Source organism: Chiloscyllium plagiosum, unplaced genomic scaffold, assembly GCF_037043375.1.
Source record: "Chiloscyllium plagiosum isolate Xiang-an unplaced genomic scaffold, Cpla_swu_hap1 HiC_scaffold_17, whole genome shotgun sequence".
In the NCBI taxonomy this organism is placed as follows: domain Eukaryota; kingdom Metazoa; phylum Chordata; class Chondrichthyes; order Orectolobiformes; family Hemiscylliidae; genus Chiloscyllium; species Chiloscyllium plagiosum.
In genome coordinates, this window is record NW_028270155.1 from 37026295 (window position 1) to 37039908 (window position 13614).

Sequence of the window (13614 nt, forward strand, 5' to 3'; positions counted from 1 at the left end):
CACCTCCACCCACATCATCTACTGCATCCGCTGCAGCCGGTGTGGCCTCCTCTATATTGGGGAGACAGGCCGCCTACTTGCGGAGCGATTCAGAGAGCACCTCTGGGCCACCCGGACGAACCAACCCAACCAACCTGTGGCACAGCATTTCAACTCCCCCTCCCACTCCACCGAGGATATGCAGGTCTTTGGACTCATCCACCGCCAAACCACAACAACCCGACGGTCGGAGGAGGAGCGTCTTATCTTCCGACTGGGAACCCTCCAACCGCAGGGGATGAACTTGGACTTCACCAGTTTCTTCATCCCCCCTCCCCCCACCTTGTCTCAGCCGGATCCCTCCAGCCCGGCACCGCCTTCCTGACCTGCAGTCTTCTTCTTGACCTCTCCGCCTCCATCCTACTCCGACCTATCACCCTCACCTTGACCTCTTTCCACCTATCACATTTCCAACTCCCCTCCTCCAAGTCCCTCCTCCCTACCTTTTATCTTCTCATGCTGAACACTCTCTGCTCATTCCTGAAGAAGGGCCTGTGCCCGAAACGTCGAATCTCCTGTTCCCTGGATGCTGCCTGACCTGCTGTGCTGTTCCAGCAATAAAGTTTCAACCTCTATATTCTCCCCACTATATAGTAAGCACTATCATGATAGTTGCTTTATTGTTCTTTATTTCTCTTTTCTGTCTTTGACTGCTGAAATATTATCCTTCCCCAGTGCTGAGATAGCATACTAGTTTCTTAGATCAATACTGAAACACCTGCTTTCTTATTCCTTCCCTTTTTTTCCTGAATACCAGTAACCAGAAATATGAAATTCCCAACTACCCCTCCTTTAAACCATGCCTCTATTTTGATGCTAAGCTGTAGTCCATACTTATGTCTGCACCAGGCTAACCTTATTAATCACGCTCCACGTATTTGCTTGCATGTCCTCCAAATTCATCTTAGCCTGCTTTGCTTTTGCTTCCTGTCTGGTTTTCCCATTTCTGAACTGTTCTTTACTCCAGTTATGTTATATCCTCTCTCTCTCTCTCTCTATTTCCCAATGCACATGGTTGACCCTCATCGATATTTCAGTCTGACACCCCATTGTTATAGTCCTGAAAGCCTGGTATTGAACATTAGGACAGGAGCTAATCTACTTTTAACATTAACTTTCATAGATTTTATTTGCTGAGATATGTATTTATTATAAGTATGAACCTGATTACCCTCCCACCAGAGTTTCTGCCTTTTCCTATTTATATCTCTATTGAAACAATCTTAAACAAATAAGAACCCCAACTGTGGCATCACTGATGGGTGTTTGAAGTCACAGCCAAGTGTAGGGAGTTTAAAAATTTCCTGGAACGTATGTTTCTCTTTCCTGATGAAGGGCTAATGCCCAAAATGTCGACTCTCCTCCTCGGATGCTGCCTGACCTGCTGTGGTTTTTCAGTGCCACACGTTTCGACTCTGTTCCAGAAGCATACCAGAAATAGAAGGTAACCTGGGCTAAAAAGAGTGAGAACATTAAAGGTAAGTAATATCAGTTGAGAAAAAGTTTTGAAGAAACTTGAATGACTAAAATTAAATACATTTACAGACCTGAAGACCTGCAACCTAGGCTTTGAAAAGAGCGAGTGCAGAATTAGTAGATGTGCTGGCTATGATGTTCACAAATTCCTGACATTTGGGAACAGTCCTATCAGATTGAAGTTGTCAAATGGAACACTGCTTTTCAAGAAAGGAGGGAGGGGTAAAATAGGTCAGTTTGCCTAACATCAGTTCTTAGAAAAGTGTTGAACTCTGCTTTTGAGAGAGTCTTAACAAAGCACTTTAAACAAGTATGATATGTTGAGAACTAGTCAGCATAGTTTTACAAAAGGGAAATTCTTTTTGACAAATTCATTAAAGTTACTTTGATCTAACTTGTACGGTAGTTAAACAGGAACCAATAAATGTAATATAAATGGATTTCTGAAAGGCATTTGATAAGTTGCAACTCAAAGTTAAGAAACAAAATAAGGGCACATCGAATTGGAGATAGTAAATTAGTATGGATAGAGAATTGGTGAATGGGCAGGGAGCACAGAGCAGGCATAACAGGATGCTTTCAGGTTAGTAGGCGAGAAGCTATGGAATGCTGCATGCATCAGTGCTGTTACCTCAACTATGTGCAAACTGTATTAATGGCTTAGATGAAGAGACAGAGATTAATGTATATTACTTGAGTGATAAAATCCAGAGTGGATTGTAAGCTGTTGAGGGAAAATGGTGAGCAAATCTACAAAGAGATATGGACAGGTTGCGTGAGTGGGCAACAAGGGAGCAGATGGCTTGATGCATACCAATTTTAAGCATTGTGAATCAGCACCTTTTGTATTTGTTCACTAATTATTTGTTTGGAAAGGTACACTTAATACATTTGCGTTACATACAAATGTATTAAAAAGATATTCTCGACACATGCTATTGGGAAGCTTAATTTGCTGTTGTTTCACCCTACCATTGGGAAGCTGCTTTCTGGCCTCTTGATAAAGTGAGTGCCTGCCTTCGGCCTCCTTTCCCAGAAACTTCGCAAGATCTTGTTCTCTAAGGTTAGGAATGTAGAGATGTCGCTGAACTACATTGTGCAGCCAATAACTGTAAAGAAAGAGGTAGTCTCTGATCAGCCACATGCAATTCTCTCCCTTTCCCTTTGATTTCTTGTCTGTGCTTACAGTGGGAGAAAATATAGTCCTGTGAGTGGCTATAAGGATATATGTTCATCAGATGGAATCAGTGCATTCAGTGATGACTAACAGGAAGATGCATCAGACATTACAAAAGGATTGTAATAACTTGCAGTGGTGGATGGATAATTGGAATGCAACCAAATGTCTGGAAATTGAACAATGGATGCTCTTGTGAATTAAGTGGATCTGAGGAGCAATGTAATGGAATATACTGGACTGAGTGAAAAGGAGGGTGATGTGCAATATACAATAGACTAGCCTTTATTGTCACATATAAACCTTTCACTGTACTGATTGAGTATACGTCGCCAATTACAGTGCAGACGTAGATACAAAAGCACCTAGACACAGCTTCTTTAGTTACGAGATCTTAGACAGTAGAGAAATAAGATGTCCAGCATTGCAGAAATAAAAGTTCAACAATAGACCACGTTGGCACCTAGCTTCCAGTCCATACCAGGCACTTGCTCCAGACCGCACAGACGACACACCATGTTGGGAGGCCAAAAGGTTGCCACACTGGGAGGTTGCTGCAGACAGCCGGGAGGCTACTGCACCAGATCGGCATGTTGCCATGCCACACCCGGAGGCTGCTGTGGGACGACAAGAGGTAGCCACGCCATGCCGGAAGGATGTCATGCCAGATTGGGAATTGTTGCTTGCCGGAGGCTGGGAATTGTCACACGTTGGAGGCCAGGAGGTGGTGCCGGAGTGCCAGAAATCATTGCTTGTCAGAGGCTGGGAGTTGTCAGACAAGAAATAAAGCACTAAGAGAAAGAAAAGTAAAAGGAAAAAAAAAGTAACAGGCGGAGCAAACGAGCTCTTGGTGGAATATCCTATTTTGCTAACATCTAGTTTCAAATGTAAGTAAATTTTCAACTTTATGCACCTTTCTAGATAATTTAAAGTAATTCTTCCATTAATGTGTGCAGCTACATTTTAGCGATGACAGCAGCAGGTTCTTCTCCCTGTAGCTGGAGCAGATGATCTCCTTTTTTCATTTCCTCTACACACCCAGCGATTATTATAAGGTGTAAATCGTTAAATCAAGGCACAGTTTTGACTAACTAGAGTTCAGATTTAAAATTTCCAGTATCAGTATGAATTCCTAACTTCACTAAATGGCATCTTTGAATTTTCCCTTTAAATAATCAAGTTGGGGTTTTGTCATGTGGTGCGTACCACATCTATTGTCACATCTTGGAACTAATATTGAAATTGTGTCAAAACCAACACATAAAACTTCTTGATTTCATGTCCACTGTTATCTCCACTCAGAAACTGACTATAGGCTGCAGTCAGACTTAAGGTATTGGCAGCACTTAAGAGTTAGAAACAGGAGCAATCAAATGCATTTATACACTGTCTTTAATTTGATAAAGATTTCTACAGAGTATTGCAAAGAAGTAAGGAAGAACAGATGTCAAGTCAAAGAAGGAACAATTATGATTGTGGCAAAAATCTTTGATTTAATTGTTAGGTTTTAAAAACGAAGGACAGTCTTCTAATTAATGAAGTTAGAAACTGAGTGCCTAAGGGAGGAATTTCCAGACAATGATTTTTAACTCAGTTGAAAGCACTGTTGCTAAAGGCTGTGAAGGACAAGGCTATAATATTGGAAATAAATTTTAAATTTGAAGGATTGGGGAACTTGGAGCCAAGTGAGAAAGGTAATGAATCTTGGAGTGGGTAGGATAAAAAGATCAGCACATTGGAATTTTCTGAAACATGTGATGAATGGAGGATGGTGAGATTAGCCAGTGGAATATTTGAATTATTGAGTCCCGTGGTAATAACTTCATTAAAAAGGGCATTGGTAAAATGTGGGCAAAGATGGAAATGGAGTTATGTGGTATTACAGAGATGGACTAAGGAGATTTTTATAATGGAAGTGATTTGAAGTCAATAACTGCACTTTAAATGGAAAGCACCTTTGGATGGTTTGAAATCATGATCAAATTGCACGTTGTTTTTAATCACATATACATGTATTGCCAGAAATAATCAAACGGGGAGATGTAGCCTTAAGTTGCTTGAACACTAGCCATTATTAGTTTGGACAGACAAGTTAGGACACAGAAAAGTTTTGTCCCAATTCAGCTTCCCAGCACCAATCAAAAATAAACTGTTAATTATGTGCAACAGTTCAAATGTGGCCATATACTGTGGGTAGATAAAAGGGTAAAAGAATTGTATACAAAAAATACAATACTTGAATTTTCAGTGAGTGACCCAACAAAAGTAACTTGGTTCACAGGCTAGCACAAAAGAAGATTGGTCTTCTGAAACAGCAGGCAGAAGAGGCCATGGAGAAAGAAGTAGCAGCGCATCAATATCTGGCAAACTTGATTGGTCTTGCTGAAAAGACAGCTCATGAACGTGATCAACTTGTACATGTGGTAAGTAATGTTAAAGATTCCATCTCTACAGGTGATATCCTGTCAAATGCTTTTCATGATATCAGTGGGGAGAGGGTCAATAGGTGGTTAGGATATTGGGATCAAATAATCTGGCCCATTCCTTTTTTTTTAAATCACAGTAGCAGCACAGTGGCTAAGTGGTTAGCACTGCTGTCTCAGAGCGCCAGGGACCCGAGTTCGATTCCAGCCTCGGGCGACTATCAGTGTGGAGTTTCTCATCGTGTCTGCATTGGTTTCCTCCGGGTTCTCCGGTTTCTTCCCACAGTCCAAAGGTGTGCAGGTTAGGTGGGTTGGCCGTGGTAAATTACCCATAGTGTTCAGGGATCTGGAGGGTGGCTAGATTAGTCCTGGGAATTGTAGGATTATGGGGATAGATTAGGGAGGTACATCTGGGTGGAATGCTTTTTGGAGGTTCAGTGTGGACTCGATGGGCTGTTTCCACACTGTACAGATTCTCTGATTCTATGAAGACTTCATCACTCCTAAAACTTAAAATAAACTGCATTTCAATGTGTGGCATAGCAGAAGATTTGAAGCTGGAGGACCTGACTACCTAGATATCAACCCTCTTTGTAGGCCAGAAGGAGCAGGGTTTATTTGATTTCTCCAGGCTGTAATGATGGCTTCAATCCTGCAATCTCCCTCACTTCCCCCTTACCCTTATTGCAATCGCACCTGATTACTCCTCTCAGGAAATCAAATTTAGCATTTTCAAATCTCTACATCAGTGTGTTTCCTCCTTTTCTCTGTAATTTATGTGCCTTACCTAACAGCTAATCATTTCTTAATGTTCTGACTTTGATTTGCTACACTTTTCCTGTTCCTTACATTCTACCATTTTAATGTAATCTTTCAGACATCTAACCTTAGACTGCAGATTTCTCTTATAAAGCTATTTCATGCTTTGCTATTTTACTTTTTCTTTTGATGGCCAATGTTAGTAATCCAATGCACTCAGTTGTCTTCAATATCAGAGACATTACTTATGAAGGGCTTTTGCCCAAAACATCAATTTTCCTGCTCCTTGGATGCTGCCTGACCTGCTGTGCTTTTCCAGCACCACTCTAATCTTGACTCTGATCTCCAGCATCTGCCATCCTCACTTTTGCCCTGTCTTCAATATCAGTTTACTGAACATACAATCTCTTGTCTTATGGTACTTTTAATATAATTAATTTGCAGTTGGAATAAATTCAAACCAGTTATTTAAGAAAATACCAATATGTGTTCACATATTAAAACTTAGCTCCACTACCTTTTTGTGACTTTTCACCCTTTCCTTTCTAAAGGAGATTGAGTTGATCTATTTAGCGTGCATATCCTCAACATAGTTATTATTAATATTTGAACTTTAACAATGAATATTGACATGTTTTATAACTGAAGCCATTAGCCTTGGTCAAAGCACTACCAAACACCCCTTTCCTTTCTCTAAAATAGAAAAAAGGTGTGCTGGACAATGAGCAAAAATTTGTATACTTGTCCTTACTTGTTGCTGAGGTGAAATGTTAATTTCTACTCCTGTACTACCCAATTTTTTAACTGTCAAATTTTCCTAGTCTATATGACTGAAGCAGCTAGCACAAATGGTTGGATTTTCCTACATAAATCTTTCTTTGACTTAAAGTCTTTTTGACATTTTCATATCATTTTCATTCAAAATTTTTAGTATTCAAACCTTCATTTTTTCTGTGTCATTTCTACTACAGACCAAAAGCCTGACAAATGAGAAACATGGAGTTTTAAACAAGATTGTAGCAGGCAATGTGCGTTTGGGCAAGTTGGAGGAACAAGTAAAGGTATGAACTTGATTTAATTCAATCTAACTCTGTAAACTAATTTAAGGTTACACAGATTTGTCCAATAACAGGAGAAAGTGTCCCAGTTCAATATGACATTAATTGCGTTCCATTGTATGTGCTAAAAGTTGTGAGACATATATGCATTTTAATATTATTTATATTTTAGATTGGAATTTTGAATTTAAACTTGTGGCATATGGGTTTTCTGTGATTCTGAAGGGGTTTATTGATTAACTTGTACTTTTGTAGCCTGGCGTAAAGAGGCTGAGAAAGATAGCTTTGGAGCCTAATGGGAATATATTTAAATTAGGAGAATTTATAAGTGAACAACATGAACAGTATAGTGCATTAAGCTTTCAGATAGAAATTTCTGGAATTGTTTCTTTTTGGCTTGAGGAAAACACCCATATCTTGAAAGAAATGCTTTTGGCGATCTTTTTCAGCTGAAGCTGGATGTATAAAGCAGTTGCTCCTGAGAAACTGAGGAAAGTTATAGAAATGTGGATATAGGTTTGCTCGCTGAGCTGCAAGGTTTGCTCGCTGAGCTGCAAGGTTTGTTTTCAGACGTTTTGTCACTATACTAGGTGAGCTTTCGGACGAAGCACTGGTGGGGTAGCCTGGTTTCTATTTATATATTTGGGTTTGCTTGGGTTGGTGACATCATTTCCTATTTGATGCTATTTCCTGTTTTTCTCAGGGGTGGTAAATGGGGTCCAAGTCAATGTGTTTGTTGATAGAGTTCCAGTTGGAATGTCGTGCTTCTAGGTATTCTTGTGCATGTCTCTGTTTGGCTTGTCCTAGGATGGATGTATTGTCCTAGTCAAAGTGGTGTCCTTCCGCATCCGTATGTATGGATACTAGTGAGAGAGAGTCATGTCTTTGTGTGGCTAGTTGATGTTCATGAATCCTAGTGGCTAGTTTTCTGCCTGTTTGTCCAATGTAGTGTTTGTTACAGTTCTTGCAAGGTATTTCGTAAATGACATTAGTTTTGCTTGAAGCGGGCTACACCACCAGTGCTTCGTCCGGAGGCTCACTGGAGATGTTACCTAGTATGGTGACGAAACATCTGAAAATAAACTTTCCAGCTCAGTGAGCAAACCTACATCCAGAACCTCAACCTGAGCTACAAATCTTCTCAAAACTCGCTAATAGTTTAGAAATGTTAATAATTGTTTACCTTAGTGTAAGGAGTTTAGTGAAAGTTCTAGACCAGAAAGTGCTTGTTAAAACCATGAATGGATGAATTGAAGCTGGCAAAGTCTCGGCTTAGTTATATAACAAATCAAGAAGAAGCTATCAGATTCTCAAGACTGGGGTAACTGAAGCCACAGCTAAGTCAAAATCCTATATGAAATAGAGAAAATTTCTCCCTGGTGTTTAAGTATTGGAATTAATGGAGTTGTATTGTTACTGTGTGTTTCCAAGTCTTTATATGTTTTTTGGTATGTGAATAGTTTGGTTTGTTCTATTTCATCTTCATTTATTTTGTGATAAACTTTTTGTTTTGCTAACACAATCTGCAACATTGTGTGCTTATGTTTAGTGAGAGACCATTTCATTAAGCCATAAAACAAATGTATCAAGCCAGATTTCAGTCTAGGATCTGACTTGTAATAAGCTCAGCTTGGGTCATAACAATGGTGTTACTAAGACGATGAATCCTTTTCCATCTATAATAGTCCAACTGCCCTTACGCTTAACAAGATTCCTCAATAAATTATCAGTTATTTTTGTTATTAGTTTAAGAAAATGTGACCATTCTGTACATTGAAGTCAAGTAATTATTAGAATATTTTAGAGGTTGTAAGAATTAAAATGAACTTTCAGTAGTTGTGTATTAATGCTAATAAGTATTTGCAACTTTTATCAACTCTTTGGCTTGGATTTTGCAAGCTGGAAGTGCTCACAATCATTACCCTTTTGAAACGGGCAATAATTTCTGGAGTATACATACAATTTTTATCAATGCTTTGGCTTTGATTTTGCAAGCTGAAAGTGTTCACAGTCATTACTCTTCTGAAACAGGCAATCATTTCTGGAGTATGCATGCGCAGCTAAATGTGATAATTCTGAAGTTTCTGCAAGTGATTCTGTCATCCATCATGCACTTCATTAAGTTATAACACGGATTTAAGTAGAAATGACTGGAGTGATAAAAAGTCTGCCCTTTTATTGTATTGGTCTCACTTTAAAAATACCCCAAAAGGTCACACCTAGTTTAATGATGTATAGCTGGGTTTTAAATTATGTGTTAAATGTAGTTCATAATGACAGATGACCAACCTCACAGTACCAGAAAAACTAATTTTATACTGTAGAATGTCAAATTTGTCATTGTAACATCTTAAAAAAAAATCTCATTATTTTATTTTTGTTCTGATATTTCAGCTTCTACCTTAATTACATGTTTGTAAGTCCCAGACATTTATTTTATGTTCTGTACATTTTCTAACTGTGAAAATGTCAGTGCATTTTGCTTCTTGGTTTTCTATCTGTGAGAATACATCAATGTGATTAGTTGATGGCTATGTTTAATAACTTCACTGGTGTTGGCACTTTGGGACCCCTTTGACTTAACACTAGGTTCAAAGTCATATCAAAAGGGAAAATCTTTGCTGCAGATTTTGTGGTCAGCTTTCCTTGAAGCCAGCGATGAGTTATGTTGCTTTAGCAGTAACAACAAAATCTGGCCTTTTTATTTTTTAAACATTTTCTTCAAGATAGCAGCACAGAGGAATAATACAAGCTAACAAAATGTAACCTGTTGGGAAAGGCACTAAGATAACACAGCAATGTATCCTTTTTCATTTATCCAGAGAATACTGTGCTATACATTCTGAGTCACAGTTTTCCTTAACCTCATTCTGGGCATTGCACTGTACTCATGATGACATGTACAGCCAATACACATCATGCCTCATTCCTGATGAAGGGTTTTTGCCCGAAGCAGCGATTTTCCTGCTCCTCGGATGCTGCCTGACCTGCTGTGCTTTTCCAGCACCACTCTAATCTAGACATTTGTATCAACTATACTTATTCCTTCAATTGGGCAATGGATCAGATATAGTCAAGGCTGATTCTTTTTGTTACACGTTAACAGAGTAGCTTGTCTCAAGGTGTTCTAAACTGAATTTTTTTTCCTCACTTTTTTCTTTGTTCTTTCCTGTGGTGGTTAGAGTAACATTATAATCTTCTATAAACGTTATAGTTTTATGATCTTAAATCCATAACCATGTGATGAAGGAGCAGCGCTTTGAAAGCTAGTGCTTTCAAATAAACCTGTTGGACTATAGCCTGGTGATGTGTGATTTTTGACTTTGTCCACCACAGTCCAACACTGGATCTCCAAATCATTATAAAAATCAGCAGTATAAAACTTGTGAACATAGATCCATATCTGAGATGCCACATGTTAGTATTTGCATATCTTACATTATCTCCTTAACAGAGAGTTGAAGATTTCATGAAGACCCTTTTATCTCAGTACAAGCTATTGGTTCAATTAAGAGAAGATATTATAAACTTTAATCAAATTAGTTTGATTCCTGACATTTTACTCAATACAAAATAGAGAGTGGAGATTATTGCTGCTTGCACTGTCATTCTTTCTGACCTTCACAGTAGTATCTAAATTTAAATGCCAGAATGCATGGTACAGCGCAATGAGTTGGACTGCTTTGCTTTCCATATCATATTAACTCATTAATACTAAGTGATTTACATTTCCCGCAGCTCATCTGTGTAAATTTATAATGTGAATTCTTGTTTCCTGATGCCACTCCATATTTCTAAATTATCTTGTTAAAATTCTCAGTACTTCTCGTGGCAAATTTTAATCTATTGCATAGATTTTTCAAACTGAATCTCTTGAACGAATAGTGATTATCCACAGCATATTGGAAATATTCAAATATTTGTGCACTTGATGCTAGTTGCACTGTTTTAATTGTTTTGTGCAGAAATTTATTTTTATTTTATTGGGATTATTCTGATTTTTTATTTATTTTTGTTTGAAGTTTTCAAGTTTACTGAAATGTTAGCATTTCCTTTGAAAGATTGAGAAGCACCCAAACGAACCAGTTTTTCAACAGGTGGTTCCCAGAGTGTCTCAATATTTCTAGGGTCCATTCCAAAGGAAAATAAGTCACTGACTTGTTGCCTGGCATTTACAGCTACTTACTGAGCATAACATACTTAAAGTTAGAACTCTCTCAACCTGAAAAACCAGGAAAGCAATGAGTTATAATACAGTCTGTTCTTCTATAATACGATAGTTGCATTCTCATGTGATAGAAAGTCACACAATAGAAATAATGGGGCCTATGGGAATAAATAAGGTTGGGGTGGACCACCAAAAATATCAGTAAAAATCAAAACAAAGATAGTAGTTAGTTTAACATAATGATGGCATAGTCTAAGTGAATGTTAAAATCATATACAAGGGAACCTCGATTATCGGAACGAGATAGGTGGGCACTATTTCATTTGGATAATTGATTAAATGCCTTCCTTCTGGGGTTTGGAGTTTTTTTGTAAATATATTTATTAGCAAATTTTTTTTAACTTTACAAATATATAAAATTATTGAAAAATACAATCAATAACAAATATCAGTATAATAAAAAAACACAAATTACAATACAACTATTGTCTACTAACTACTAATCTACCCTATAATACAGAACAAACCCTAACACTGTGCAAAGCAACAAAAATAAATAAGTAATTAACTAATAGATCAAAAAAGAGAAAGAAAAGCAAAAAAAAAAACCAAAATAAAAAACCCACAAAATACAGACCAGCTATGCTCGGCCCAAAGCTCCCAAACAAAGGAACGGGAGCATTGTATATATACACAGGAGAGCTATCCAGGTCCCAGGGCTTGACAAACCTAACCATCCTGGTTAAACAAACGCCCTTAGTTAAGATAACTGACAAATCTCTATCCAAATAACTCAAGTAGGGCTGCCGTGTCTTATAAAAATGGTCTGTTGTGTGGTGCACCATGTTTGTAAACAAAATCCAAGGGAATGTGCTCCATAATTAATTTCTGCCATCCCAGCAAGCCCGGAGGGTTCTCAGACACCCAGTTCATCAGAATATTCTTCCATGCACAATATGCATGAATATTAAATAGTTTCTTCCCATGCCCATCTAAAGATGGTAAATTCAGTAGACCTAAGAGGAGAGATATTGGGTCTACTTTGACTTCAGTCCTCAATACCCTCCCAACTCTCCCGCCACAGCGCTCCAATAAACATGGAGCCTGTGGCATGTCCAGAAGCAATGGTAAGAGTACCTACACTTATTTTACATTTGGGCACACTGAAGATGCACCTTTTTTAAACTTCGCCAGACAGTCTGGTGCCAGAAAAGCCCTGTGCAGAACTTTTAACTGCGTAGCACATGTCCTATTACAGATTGAGATCTTTTGAGCATTCTCCCATATGTTCTCCCATGTTTCAGAAGAGATCTCCACTCCTAGTTCTTGCTCCCAGACCTCACATAACCGGTTAATATCCTGCCAGGCTCTGCCACCCAGCAGACGATAGAGAGCACTAACCAAAAGGGTGCTTGTAGAACATAACAACAACCTCTCTGTATCGGGCTTAAAAGGCTTAGTGAGCAGCGTAGTCGTCTTCTGGATAAAATCCCTAACCTGAAAAAAACGAAAAAGATCTCTGCTGGGCAGCCCGTATTTGCAGCTCGGTTGCTCAAAAGACATCATAACTTCCCCCTCAAACAAATCTCCCAAACTAGAAACTCCTCTCGCTGCCCATAGTTTGAACCCTGAGTCCATCGTCCCTGGTTGGAACTATAGCATGCCAACTATAGCTGTAAATGGCGAAGTCTTGGATAAACAACCCTCACTCTGACGCATTGCCTTCCATGCCTTGATTGTACTCATGACAATGAGGTTCCAGCAGTGGTCCATAACTGTCCTCATCTTATCCATGAACAATAGGTTAATAAGAGGGCATTTTGCCTGGGAGCCTCAATATCCAGCCATATTGAGTTTGGATCGTTACCTACCTAATCACAGACAAAGGACAGCAAGGAACTCAATTGATACCTTCTGATGTCTGGGAAATCAACTCCTCCCGTCCTTGAAGCAACTACAATTTAGTAAGTTTGATGAGGGGCTGCCCACGATGCCAGACAAAGGAACCAAACCATCTCATAAGCTTCTGCAGCGTTGACCTGGGAAACATGATAGGGAGCATACGCATGGGATAAAGCAAACGAGAAAGAACATTCATCTTAATGAGAGATATTCGGCCCAGCCATGAAATTGGAAGAGCCTCCCATCTCTGGAGATCTCGTCTACTATTGTCAAGCAAGTGAGCAAAGTTAGTCCGAAATAACAGATCAAACTTGGGGGTAATAAAAATGCCTAAGTATCTGAACCCTGCCCATGATCACTTAAAAGGGAACTTAGGGCCACCTTCAACGTCTGGCACATCTGAAATGCCAGTGCCACAAACCTAGCCCTTCACTCTTGGCCTTAACCTCCAAATATACCGCCGCATGATCAGAGATAGCTGTAGTCCCAATTTTACAACCCATAATTGAATCCAGAAGGGCCGAGGGAGCGAGAAAGCGATCAAACCTCGTGTGACATTTATGTGGGTTTGAAAAAAAGGTGAAGTCCCTGCTGGTAGGGTGAAGACATCTC

General features: G+C 39.0%; 1 protein-coding gene across 2 annotated transcripts in view; it reads left to right on the forward strand.

The window, feature by feature from the left end:
* Positions 1 to 13614, forward strand: part of cep89 (centrosomal protein 89) — a 117555-nt gene that overhangs the window by 73636 nt on the left and 30305 nt on the right. For both annotated transcript variants that reach the window (XM_043706832.2, XM_087995842.1), the window contains 2 exons: positions 4974 to 5115; positions 6846 to 6935. In XM_043706832.2, the coding sequence (XP_043562767.2) occupies positions 4974 to 5115; positions 6846 to 6935 (232 nt within the window). The remainder of the gene's footprint in view (positions 1 to 4973; positions 5116 to 6845; positions 6936 to 13614) is intronic.